The 12,197-nt window shown below is 42.3% G+C and overlaps 1 protein-coding gene across 1 annotated transcript in view; it reads left to right on the forward strand.

Annotated features, from left to right (window-relative positions):
- Positions 1-240: 240 nt before the first annotated feature.
- Positions 241-12,197, forward strand: part of PDE8A (phosphodiesterase 8A) — a 193,869-nt gene continuing 181,912 nt past the window's right edge. The window contains exon 1 of the mRNA XM_032790623.2: positions 241-1,813. Coding sequence (XP_032646514.1) covers positions 1,553-1,813 — 261 coding nt within the window. The 5' untranslated portion in view covers positions 241-1,552. The remainder of the gene's footprint in view (positions 1,814-12,197) is intronic.

The following is a 12,197-nucleotide window of genomic DNA, read 5'->3' on the forward strand; positions in this document are numbered from 1 at the left end:
GGGCCCGGCGGCAACGGGAGCAGTTTGAAATTCGCTCCTTCGCGCGGGGCCGCCTGGCATCGACCGGGCCGCTGCAGATTGGCCCTCGCCGGCTCATTTGCATTGACGCCAATAAAGGCTGGAGGTCACCGCTGGCGGGTGCTTGTATTGGCTCCGCCGCTGCTGTCAAACACCGGGGCAGAACTGCAAGGGGAAGCCTCGCAAGCGCGCAGCTTTGGAGGGCGGGGGGGCAGGAAAGGGAGGGGGGGTTGCTGCTGAGAAGCATCAATAAGAACAGCATCCACAGGCACAGAGCAAGGAAAGGAGACGCCGAGGAGAGGCATTCCTCCTGTCCAGCCTCAGCTGCAGGGAGAGCGAATGCCTGGGAATTAAACCTCTCGCCATTTTAATGCATGCCGCGGAGATGGGACTCTAGGATAATTTTTTTTTAATGTGTGTGCAACGTCTTGCATCTTTTCTGTGACCACGAAACATGGAGGAAGCCCTTTGATGCCTCTGCCAGCTGAGCCGGCTCCTCCTCTGGATCTCAACAGCCCCCCTCTGAGTTATGCAGTATTTTTGTTAGGGTTGCTCCTATGGTTGCCCACCCCCACTTTCCCCGAGTCAACCTCTGAGCTTGCTTCCCCCGTCCCTCCCAGCCAGCCGCCCCTTGCCAGGCTGGTGCAGTGCAGCCGGGAGCGCTGGCTGGCTAGCCCCGCGGCATGGAATGTTCTGCTGGATAGAAGAACCCCCCTGTTTCCGAAGGGGGGAATCTTCCTTCCGAAGCCCTCGCCAAGAGGAGTCTAGCCCGTGAATGTCAATAGCCAGCCTGCGCGGCGGCGGCGGCAGCGGCGGCTCTGGGGACGGAGGAGGACGGAGAGGAACATGAATCGAACGGGAGCGTGATCGAGGAACACCCTCTAGCTTGGGAGCGGAGGGGGGGTTTGATTCCCCCCCTCCAAAAAAAAAAAAGGCGCAAGGCAACGAACAGGCTCGGGTCTTGATCTTGGTGAGCGGGATAAATCGACACGCAGCGCCTGGTGAGGGCTGTGGGAGACAAGGTGTGTGGGGGGAGACTCCCCCCCAGGCCCCCAGGGTTAATTTGTAACACTTTGCAAACCCCAGTGGAAAATATTCGGTTCTGTGGGCTAGTACGGAGAGGGAAATGGTCCAATGTTCAGGGCGCTGAGCGCTTAGTCCGAGGAGACGCTGGTGTGGCTGCCTCCCCCCCGTCCCTTTGCCCGGGCTGACAGAAAATCCTACTGCGATTTTGAGATGGCTTCATTTGAAAGAGAGAACCGGTGAAAGCATGAACTCGGCCAGCTCTTGAACCCCCTCCCAGCCCCGCTGCTGTTCTTGAGCGCCACGGATCCCGGTTTCCTGGAGGAGGAAGAGAACACACGTTTCTGGGGGTGTAGAAAGGACCGATGACAATGCTCCCGAGCGTAGGGGAGAAGCAGGAAGGAGATTCAACCTGTTAACAAACAAAACAATTATAATAATAATCAAAGGGAAAAGACCCACTGGAAAGAGGAAAAAAAATTTAGCAATATTCCCGAAGTGGTCACAAAGCATGGGCTGTGCTCCAAGCATTCATATCTCTGACAGCAGGGTGGTTTATCACAGTAGCAAAGAGTCTGAGGAGTCCAATTCCCCTCACCAGACCAACACAACCATGTCTCAGCAACAGCAAGGCAACTCTGTCCCGGGATTATTCATTAAATCCTCCAACACATCCACTTATAAGGTGAGGACTAATTCCTCTAAGAAAGACAAGAGGGAGAACAGCCAGAGAATGGAGCCAGACACCCAGACCAGCAGATCCAGCTTGAAGGTAAAAAGAGTGCTAGACATATAAGCACTATTTCTCTCAGAACAGGAGTTGGCTCCACTGATTTGACCCAGGGAGGCTATCTGAGTGGGAAAGCTGATTGTGGGAAACCTTTAATGGCTTGAGCAGTTAGTTAGTTTATAAACTAATCAGTCTCATGAAGCTATTTTGTCGATGTTCCCAAACTTGTTTCTTCATTCCATGGGAAGAGTTTTTGGTGTAGTGGAAAAAGAGAGTTGTTTAAATGTCCGTGTCAATCTAGTAGATCAAGGCAAGGAGATAGGCCCTCTGCATTCGGCAGCGGAGATTTCTATGGTGGGACAAGGCTTGTGTGAGCCTGCACTGCAACTAACATGTATTTACATCTGTTATTGACTTATCAAATATTGCTATTTGTGCTTTCCATTTGGGGTGCAAAATACCAATGCCATATAAAACTATCTGGTAAATGGGCCGGTCACTTTAAACCCTTTCTTCCCCTCAGAAAGCTGGAACAGGAATTTTTGGATAGGGTTCTGATTTACATTTACCACTTGTTGACTTTGCTTGCTTTTCTAGACAAGCTATTTTGTAGAGTATTAGTGTGTGTATACATACATATAGCATAATTCCAGTGTGCCTCACAGAAAGGCACATACTGAAAGCATAAAGAATTTGTGATTTTTAAAATAAGTTAGGAGCACTGAAGAATTTCATTTATATTTACTTTCTCTGAGTGGCCTATATTTGTTAAGCTGCTAATATAGTTTTTGTGGTTGACTGTTTTCTCAGTTTTTTGAAGCATTCTGCATTTTGTAGAAATAAATAAGTACAAATGAAAAGACAAGTTATGGATGCACAGGGGCTATTATATAACATGGCTGATCCCTGGCTTACCGTGATATCTGTTAAGAGATACACATGCTGTAAATATAAGATATAGGTATGACATACAGAAAGGCACTAACAAAGAGTCACAACATTTTGCAGCTTACAATACCTATAATAATTTGTACAGTTTTCTGAGCCTTTTACAATCTATATTAAGAATGTGTCTACATTATTGATTGTGAACTACAACAATTTGTTTCTGTGGTGTGGGTGATTCTCTTAAATTACTTGCCCCCAAATATAACAATGTCACTTCATAGAGTTGAAAAAATGTGGGATGTAAGAAGAAACTATATAGGTAATAGGATGAATAACTAGAGCAATTATTTGCCAAATTAACATTTGTAGTTGTGTTCTAAATAAGACACAAGAAACTGAGCTATGAGACTGCATACACACCAAAGTATGCTGATGGAATCATGGAAACTACAATAAAGAAATACAGGTTATTTATGTTGTCATCAGAACTCTGAGATTTGTTTGGGTAGCTTTCATTTATTTTTTCTGATTTTCAAGTATATGCTTGAAGGATCTCAGCATTTTAAACAAGAAAATCATATAACATTCACATTTAAAGATGCTTTAGTCTTCTATGTGTTTACTCTGTTAAATAATACATATTGTCAGTGTCAGAGAATCCAGGGAAGAAGAAAACAGTTTGTTTATTTTTTTGTTTTCAAGATGCTTATGAATACATTGCTTGTTAGTGGGACAGGGACATCGGAGGTAACTCAGCTAGACATGCAGTTGATCTTAGTTCACGTTCATACTCTAATCTTGCCGGTAATTGTCTAGGTTTTTTCACAAAAAGTCATATTTCATAGCTTTGATGATAGGTTACCGCTGACAACACTGCTGCAAAATGATAATTTTTCCTTAATGGGAGTGGTTTTTTTGAAAGATCAATTTAATACTAATGTGATTTCACCTCTCCACCTCCTGGCTTTCTTGTTTAAAATCCTGTGCTATCCTTCAGATATGTAAAACAGCATAGAACTGTACTTTCTCTGCTGTTATTATTAGCCTGTATATTGTTATCACATTTACTATCCTTACTATGTTAGTTTACAACTATGTTGTCACTGAAATTGTATTGTGTATAAAAGTGAATTGTACTATTGCTGTGTCACCTACTCTCAGTGACACAGTAAAATTATTTTACAAAGAAACAGAGCACAGGAAAATTGAGACTAAGGGGCCCAGTCCTGATTCCATTGAAGCCAGTGGGAGGTTGGGAGCTGTATTTGGTGCAAGGTCATACAATCATACAACTTTGAAGTTAGTAGAACTCTGGCCCGAGGAGGAACTGTGGGAATGAGCATGGTACCGCAAACCATTAAACATTTGCAAAGGGCTGATAACCCTCTCTGAAGTGCTTGGACACCTTCAGTGGCACTCAGCACTGTGCAGAACATGGTCAGCACCTCATGAGGTTGAGCCAATGATTATCATGTGATACGGTAGTTGGAATGCCTCTGATTTGTGTGTACAGCAGTTACCTGCCTGAGTAACATTTTTTCTCTGTCTCTCAGCAATATTCATACCTGGGCCAAACTCTCCTCTGTTACATATGGAAGTCAGGAAAGTCACAGTTACACATAAGAACAAAATTTGGCCCACTGTGTGTGCATCACCTGTTTTCACTACCATTTGTAGAAATGTTTATGATGATGTAATCCCTTTCATTGGACCAGTATGTTGGTTATAATACGTACGACTTTCAAGTAAAAAAGCACCATACAAAAACCCAATCAAATCCGAGATGTCAAAGACTAGACTCTCTTTCTCTCTCTCTCCTGCTAGCTGATACTGAGATTTATTCTATATCTATTCTAGAGTGTTGTCTGATATCCATTAAGATCGGATGGCAGGGAATCACTAAATGTAAAATGTCTTCCCACTGTATTTCATGACTCCCATCATCCATGAAATATGTCTACAAAGATTAACATTTCTTTCTTAATAAGGAAAAAAATCAAATCTTTTCCAAAGTAATCTTGCAGAATACTTTGTGTAGTGTATGTAGGCATACATGTATTTAGCAATATCTATATCTGGCATAAATGGTTGTGGTGATATCCATGTAATATGCGAAGAAATCATATCATAAATAGCATTTGGTGGCCTCACCTGTCCCCATTAATCAATACTCCCATGAGACGTTCTAACACTGGTAATCTCTGAGCTGCTTCAAATAAGTGTCACATCTTAAAAAAATGAATCTGCCACAAAAAATGTTTCCTTTTTGCCCCCGAAATATAGAATTTTCAATCCAAAATTACATTGGTCTTTGGGCAGGCTCTGCAATATTTAGCCCTGGAACAGTGACAAGTTTAAGGTCTGATTATCATAGAATACTGTTGGAAAGCACAGATTCCCAGGGTACCAATGGGATAGCACTTGCTTTTAGCCCCAAAAGAGCCCAAGATCTTGGACTTTAAGGCTCTGATACTTGTATGTACATTTTAAATGTACCAACTATATTTTTTTCTTTCCCTCAGACGTTTATATAATTGGACTCATGGTACTAAAATACTTGGCTTTACAGAAAGGAGGATTTAAAAAAAATCCATACATTTAAAAAAAACCCCTGTCTAAAACATTAATATATTTGCTCAGTTAAAAATGTGGCATAAGCAGAGGAAATGTTGATATGGTGTAAATGTTTAATTGGCACTTGTGTAGAATGACTTGCATAGCTTGCTCATGGCATTGCTCTTTGTGAGCAATATGCTGTCCCAACATCATGTCAATGAACCCTTGTACTTCACCGTGCTCTCATGCATTCACTCTGTATTTCATGCCACAGTTAATTTACTTGTGTAATATTTTCTTTTTCTTGTATGGCCCTTGACAAGGAGTATTTTCAACAATATACACACACCAGGGGGTGTGTTTGGGGAGTGGGCAGTAAACCAAAGGCTCTGATATTTTAAGGTAAAAGCAGGTCAAGTTGTAAAAGGCTGTTTGATTTTATCTGCTGGTTGGGGACCAGCAGATGAAATCTAAGGCTTTAGAAACAGTAAGGATTCTTAGTTCAAAACCTGTTGAACTGTCCGTTTCTGGGTAGTTTAACAAACATGAAATAACATCTATAATAGTCCATTAATTAATGGCTCTTTAATGCTACAATGTACACTGACTTTCTCATTTAATCAGATATAATCTGTATGTATTTAATCACACATGATGGAGACTATCATGCTCTCCTGCCCTGCTTGTGCTGTGCATTCCCTCCCTTGGGAACACATGGTGGGCTCTCCCTCTCTTTGAAACTCCCACATGTAGTGTTCCCACTCCCACTGAGGCCATCCAGCTCTCTTCTGATTCCTCTCTGCTCCTTCCAAAGTCAGTTCTCAATCATTCCCATGACAACCCTACTCACCGTCATTTCCCTCCCACTTCCACTGACATCAGCCCTCCTGTATAGAGATCCTTGCTCCCACTGAGATGATCCTTCCCACGCTGAGACACTCTAACCTTTCTCGCTCCCTGCGGGTCTAGACTCCCAGGCTGCCTTTTGATTCTGTTGTTGGAAAGGACAAATCCTTTCTTTGCCCGTGGACTGTAAATTCCTTTTGAGTTGATATGAAGCAAACTTAAATAACTAGGCCTTTGATGCGTTGAGAGGTATGTTCAATTTTACTTCAGCCTTGCATGTTGAAATCGAAATGTTTCTTTAGATCGCTATGATTTGATTTGATTTTGGTTTGAATAGAAGGTAGAAGAGCATCAATTCAAAGAGCAGTCCTGAGGCCACTCACAATGTAGAAATTGCTCTGCTGGGAGCATACCATGATTTTAAAAAAAAAAAAAAAAAGCTCATTCAAACTAGCCAATGGAACTACTACTCCCAGTCCTTGCATAGGTCCCAGACCTGCTTTTGCTAATGTCAGTAGGAGTTTGACATAGAATAGGAACATACAAGAATTGCATCTCTGAACGTCAGTGCAGCTTCTTATGTGGCAGAGGCAAGCAGGATTTGGCCCTGAATGTTTGGAGTGAATGATGTTAACTCCATAATGATTCTTTTCAGCTTATATCTTATTGACAGAAGTGAAACACTCTTTTCTCTCTGCCTCCTGCAGCCATGTCCCTCATCCTTTCTGGCTGGAACTTTCTGTGTGTCAGTCTCCTGCCAGTTTCAGGCTTTGTGGAAAGTGTCTTAGCTCTTTCTCTCCTTACACCTGTGTGTTGATGTGAAAAGTCTTGAAAATAAACATTTTATTTCCATTCTCTTTGCAGTATGTCATTTCGCTTAACACACTGTGCCTGTTGTTATCTTAAAATCTTAGTTAACAGAAGGATGTGTAAACCTATTTGGCTAAATCCACAGTAAGAAACATCCTAGTGATATAATACACTTGCTCACACTGTTTTTTAACCTTGCCCCAAACCCAAATTCATCAGAAAGTTAATTATATAGTATTTCTCCCTCTCTCCCTTCCTCGCTCCCCAGTATTGTATGGTATGAAATTATAGTTCAAGGCACCGGTCTCCTTAGTATTTAAGGTGTCAACAGTTCAGTTTTTAAAATGTGAAGTGATAACACAAGTAGTAAATAATGATCATTGCTGTGAAACAGTCCCACCAGATGTAGATTCTTCCTCCTGGATCATGTTCAATGACAACACTATTGTACACTCTAAATAAGAAAAAGCTTACAAACAGTATGACTATGAAGGCCATATTGTTTCCAGCTTTTTGTGTAACCAAATATTTTTTTAAATGTTGCTCATAGCTCATTTGAAGCTATTCTATTTAGAAACCATTTTGCTTCCATATGTTGCTTATGTTTTTAATATCCATTCTTCTTGTTTAAGTAATTATCCATATTCAGAAACAAAGTCAGAACCTTACAGCATTAGTGACTGCAATTTTTATGATATTCCGAACAGGAGTATAATAATAATACTTTACACTTCTAAAGTATTGTGCATCTGGGGGCAGGGAGGAGAAGGGGCCGTTTCTTCAGTGCTAAAGACTATTTACCTAAGTAAGGATTCTGTAATTGGCTCCATTAACAACAAGTAAGTCAGTCCCTGGATCCTGCACTTTTCAGAAATAAACATAATGAATAGAGAAACATAAAGCCCTTATTTGCATCCAAAGAATAATGGAAGAAACCTAAAGCAAATATTTTAGATGAGCAGATTGATTTCTAAATAGAATTATTTCATAGAAATTTTTCATAAGGCATCAGTCTGTCTGTCCCTCCCACCCCATCCCACCTTTTTCGAAGGTGATCTAGTACTATGTACTTAATAGAGTCAAACTGCAAACATATTTGCTAAATATCCGTGGAGTTAAAAGGTTGATAGTAAAGTTTAGAAGAGTGTTCATTAAATGTGATTGCTTGTTATCTGGCCAACTTTGAATTTTCTGTATGAGTTGCATTCAGTGCTTTATAGGCCAAATTCATCCATAACTTTAATGGAGTTTGACCGGGGATTAATTTGCCTCTATGACCTTCTGCATGTAACTATCTCTGGTATAAAATAATTAGATATCATGGTTTAACCATAACTGAAACTGGTGAGGGTGACAAGATGCATACTGAACTTTTAAATATGTATTACTAAATAGTCTGACCGCTCAATAGGAAAGGCTGTGATTTTTTTTTTTCCCCATAAAGGCAGCCAGTGAGGTTATACACCCAATCCCCTTGACTTTCAGTGATATTTGGGCACCTACCTTCCTTAGGATCCTTTTGAAAATGCCCGCCTGAAAGCACAGTAAATTATGTTGATAGGGTCATTACAGTAGGGGATGAAATTAAACAGTGAAGTCTCTGATGTCTGCATTCTTCCAGCTCATCCCCTTCTGCTATAGGCTGAACTCTTGACCCTGAATCAAACTCCCAGGCCCTTTTCTCCTCTTCGTTGTAAAATCTGTAAATATGTCACTCAACATTCCATAAAAGTTTAGTGTTTTATAAACCAGTAGTTGCAGCTTCCACATGTATGTATGCCTTTCTGGAGAAAGGAAGAGTGTTAGAAAGTGACTTTTTTAATTCATTGAAATTACATCATGCCCATTCTCCCATTTCAGTGTGGTTTACAAATTAATTTGAAATTCTTCTTTTTAAATAATGTTTTTAACCTTGTCTGTCTGTGTATTGGTACCTTTTCAACATCTAAAAACTGACAATGTGATGAGCTGCCCTTGACAAAGCAAAATATTTTGGAACATATTTTTGTAGGATTATCAAGATTTAAAGGTAGCATTTGGGATAAAATGATGTTGCCAATTTAAAAAACAACAGAACCCCTGATCTCCCATGTATGGGCCCAAGGGATGCACTGGAGGATCTCGGTGTTGGACTGGGCCTAGAGGAAATATTAATTTGTTTTAGTTAATTACATTGTGGCCAATTTTTATTTATTAGCTGCTACATCTTAAAAGACCCTTTGTGGAGTTTTAGCTACTCAGCTCCTATTGGGCCTAATCCTGTTCCCACCAAAGCCAATGAGAGTTCTGTAACTGACATCAGTAGGATCAGCCCATTAATTTTAATGGCTGTCATTTGGCTATTAGACCCTGAATTTGGATTTTGGTTTCTTGTGTACATGTGAGAAAGATGAACTGCAAAAGATTCTTGTCCCCTAAATTGGATTTGTGCCCTTTTTCATGTGTGAGAATTTGCTTGGTTTGTTTTTTAGAAATATCAGGAAGCTTTCTTTTCCCCTACTATTATTGAAGGAGCTCCTGGGTGTCTTGGAGCATGGCTTGTTTAAGTTCATATTTTAGTGGAAGGGGTAAAGGGTACTGAATCTATAACACATTTTTTTTTCTTCAAAATGACAGTGATTGAAATTAATTGGGTGTTAACAAAAATAAATGAAGTTATTTTTTAAACACTCTGAGTAAAAATCTTTTCCCCATTCAGTTACTCAGCTTTCACTTTCAGCTGTTAAGGGCCTATTTTTGCTTTTGCAGGTCACCTTTATTGCTGCAGGACCTGATACTTGGAAGTGCTAAGCATTTCCTCGTAGCTGCAGAGCATTCTCCACTCCTGCTCACATAGTGGGAGCTGAGGACCAAAGCAGTGTTAATTTTAGCTCTTGCATGATGAGCTTGGTTATAGTGTCCTCATGCTGCCCCAGCACATGGGGCAAAAAATCTGTGAGGGTTGTGTGGCAGCATATAAATTAATAAAATCTCCTGGTCCCAGGACCTACCTGGGGGGGGTGGGATAGCTCAGTGGTTTGAGTACTGGCCTGCTAAACCCAGGGTTGTGAGTTCAATCCTTGAGAGGCACTTAGGGATCTGGGGCACAATCAGTACTTGGGCCTACTAGTGAAGGCAGGGGGCTGGACTAGATGACCTTTCAGGGTCCCTTCCAGTTCTGTGAGATAGGTATTCTCCATATATTATAAGTATAAACTTCAAAATTTATGGAGGTATGGGGAACAGTCCACAAGCCCACATCCTGCCTAGGTGCTCCTCTTCCCAAGTGTACATGTGCATCAGAGGCAGCTTAATTTGACCCCTAAAAATTAGGGTGACACATTTTTGCTGACTTAATAACAATCATCCAGTTGTTCAGATGTATATTTCATTCCTGTATCAATTTATCAGTTTTACATTTCAAGTAAGTTTTTTGTTTTGTTGGTATTTTGAGCGATATATAAATTGATAACTTTAAGCTGCTTTGATTTAAGATGAGTTTTATTGTCTGTTCTTTGGTTAATAAGGAGGGGAATTTACTCTTTTAGTACAAACAAAATAATTATCAGTTTCATTTTAAAGTTTCCTGGAAAACTTGCATTTTACATACTTGGAAAGTTCAAATATTTTTCTTTATACATTAAACATTTTATAAAGTGGAATGAACCGATTTCTGATGGGTGTGGGAGGAACAAGGCAGCCTTGAAATCACTTCATTGTTTGTTAGATTTCCCAGTTTCCTAAATAAATTTGTACAAAGAAAACACAGAATCACTGGGCAAATATAAAAGAATGACATCCTCTACTTCCCATTGTTTTTAACTTCGAGTTAGCAGTGACCTTTAACTCCCTACTGGGATGCAGTGGAAACTTTATGAGGCCCTATTTTACTTGCCACTAGAAGACAATGTATTTTTAATGTTGCATATTTGCCATAACTTTCTATCTTTAACTTTGGGCTGTATCAAGCTTAATAAAATTCCATCAGAGAAATAGACTTAAAAAGGACATTGCAACATAAACCTAGTTTATAAGAATTTTATTTGGGAAAAGCTATGCTTATGCTTTGTTTTTAAAAAGCAAAACAAAAGAACTCCAATTTGCCTTGGATATCCTCTTTCCTATATTAAGAAGCAGATACGGTAGTTGGCTCATCATTGAGAACACTTGTACCAAATACCAGATACTCTCCTTTTCTGACTCTTCTCAGCAGTAGCACAGAGTTTACAAATGTATGGCTTTAGTTTCAAGTTTCTAAATCAGAGGTGAGCAAACTTTTGGGCCACATCTGGGTTTGGAAATTGTATTGGGGTTGGGGTTCAGGAGGGGGTGTAGGCTCTGGGGTGGGGCCAGAAATGAGGAGTTCAGGGTACGGGAGGGGGCACCAGGCTGGGGCAGGGGGTTGGGGTGCAGTTGGGAGGTGGGATGAGGTCTCTGGGGTGGGGCTGGGGATTAGGGATTTGGGGTATGGGAGGGTGCTCCAGGCTGGGACTGAGCGGTTCCGAGGGTGGGAGAGGGCTCAGGGCTGTGGCAAGGGTTGGGGCATGGGGGGGTGAGGGCTCTGGCTTGGGGTATGGGCTCTGGGGTAGGACCAGAAATGAGGAGTTCAGGGTGTGTGTGGGGGGTCCAAGATGATGTATGGGGTTGGGGTGTGATGGGGAGTTGGGGACTCCGGGGTGGGGCAGGGGATGAGGGGTTTGGGGTGCTGGAGGGTTCTCTGGGCTGGGATCGTGGGGTTCGGAGGGCAAGAGGGGGATCAGGGCTGGGGTTGGGGCACAGGAGGGGCTCAGGGGTGTAGGCTCCACGCGGCTCTTACCTCAAGCAGCTCCCAGAAGCAGTAGCATGTTCCCTCCCCAGCTCCTATGCATAGGTGTGGCCAGGCAGCTCTGCGAGCTTCCCCATCCGCATATGCTGTCCCTGCAGCTCCCATTGGCCACAGTTCCCAGCCAATTCGAGCTATGCGGGCAGCGCGTGGAGCCCCCTGGCTTTCTGTAAACATAGGAGCTGGAGGTGGGACATGGCGCTGCTTCCAGGAGCTGCGCGGAGCCGTGCAGAGCGACCACCGTCCCTACTTCCTGGTTGGAGTGCCGGAGCAAGACAAGCCCCAGACCCCGCTCCCCAGTGGGAGCTTGAGGGCCAGATTAAATCACTTGGCAAGCCAAATGTGGCCCGTGGGTTGTAGTTTGCCCACCCCACGGGAGACCGCCCTTTGATACGAGAGACCGGGGTTCAAATCCCGGTTGGTACCTAACTTTCCAGTAGGGGTCCTTGGGCAAAAGACCCCCTAACGCTTCACCTGCCTGCCTCAAATATGAGAGTGACACGAACTAGGAGAGTCATGCCGGCT

Source organism: Chelonoidis abingdonii, chromosome 9, assembly GCF_003597395.2.
Source record: "Chelonoidis abingdonii isolate Lonesome George chromosome 9, CheloAbing_2.0, whole genome shotgun sequence".
Lineage (NCBI taxonomy): Eukaryota > Metazoa > Chordata > Testudines > Testudinidae > Chelonoidis > Chelonoidis abingdonii.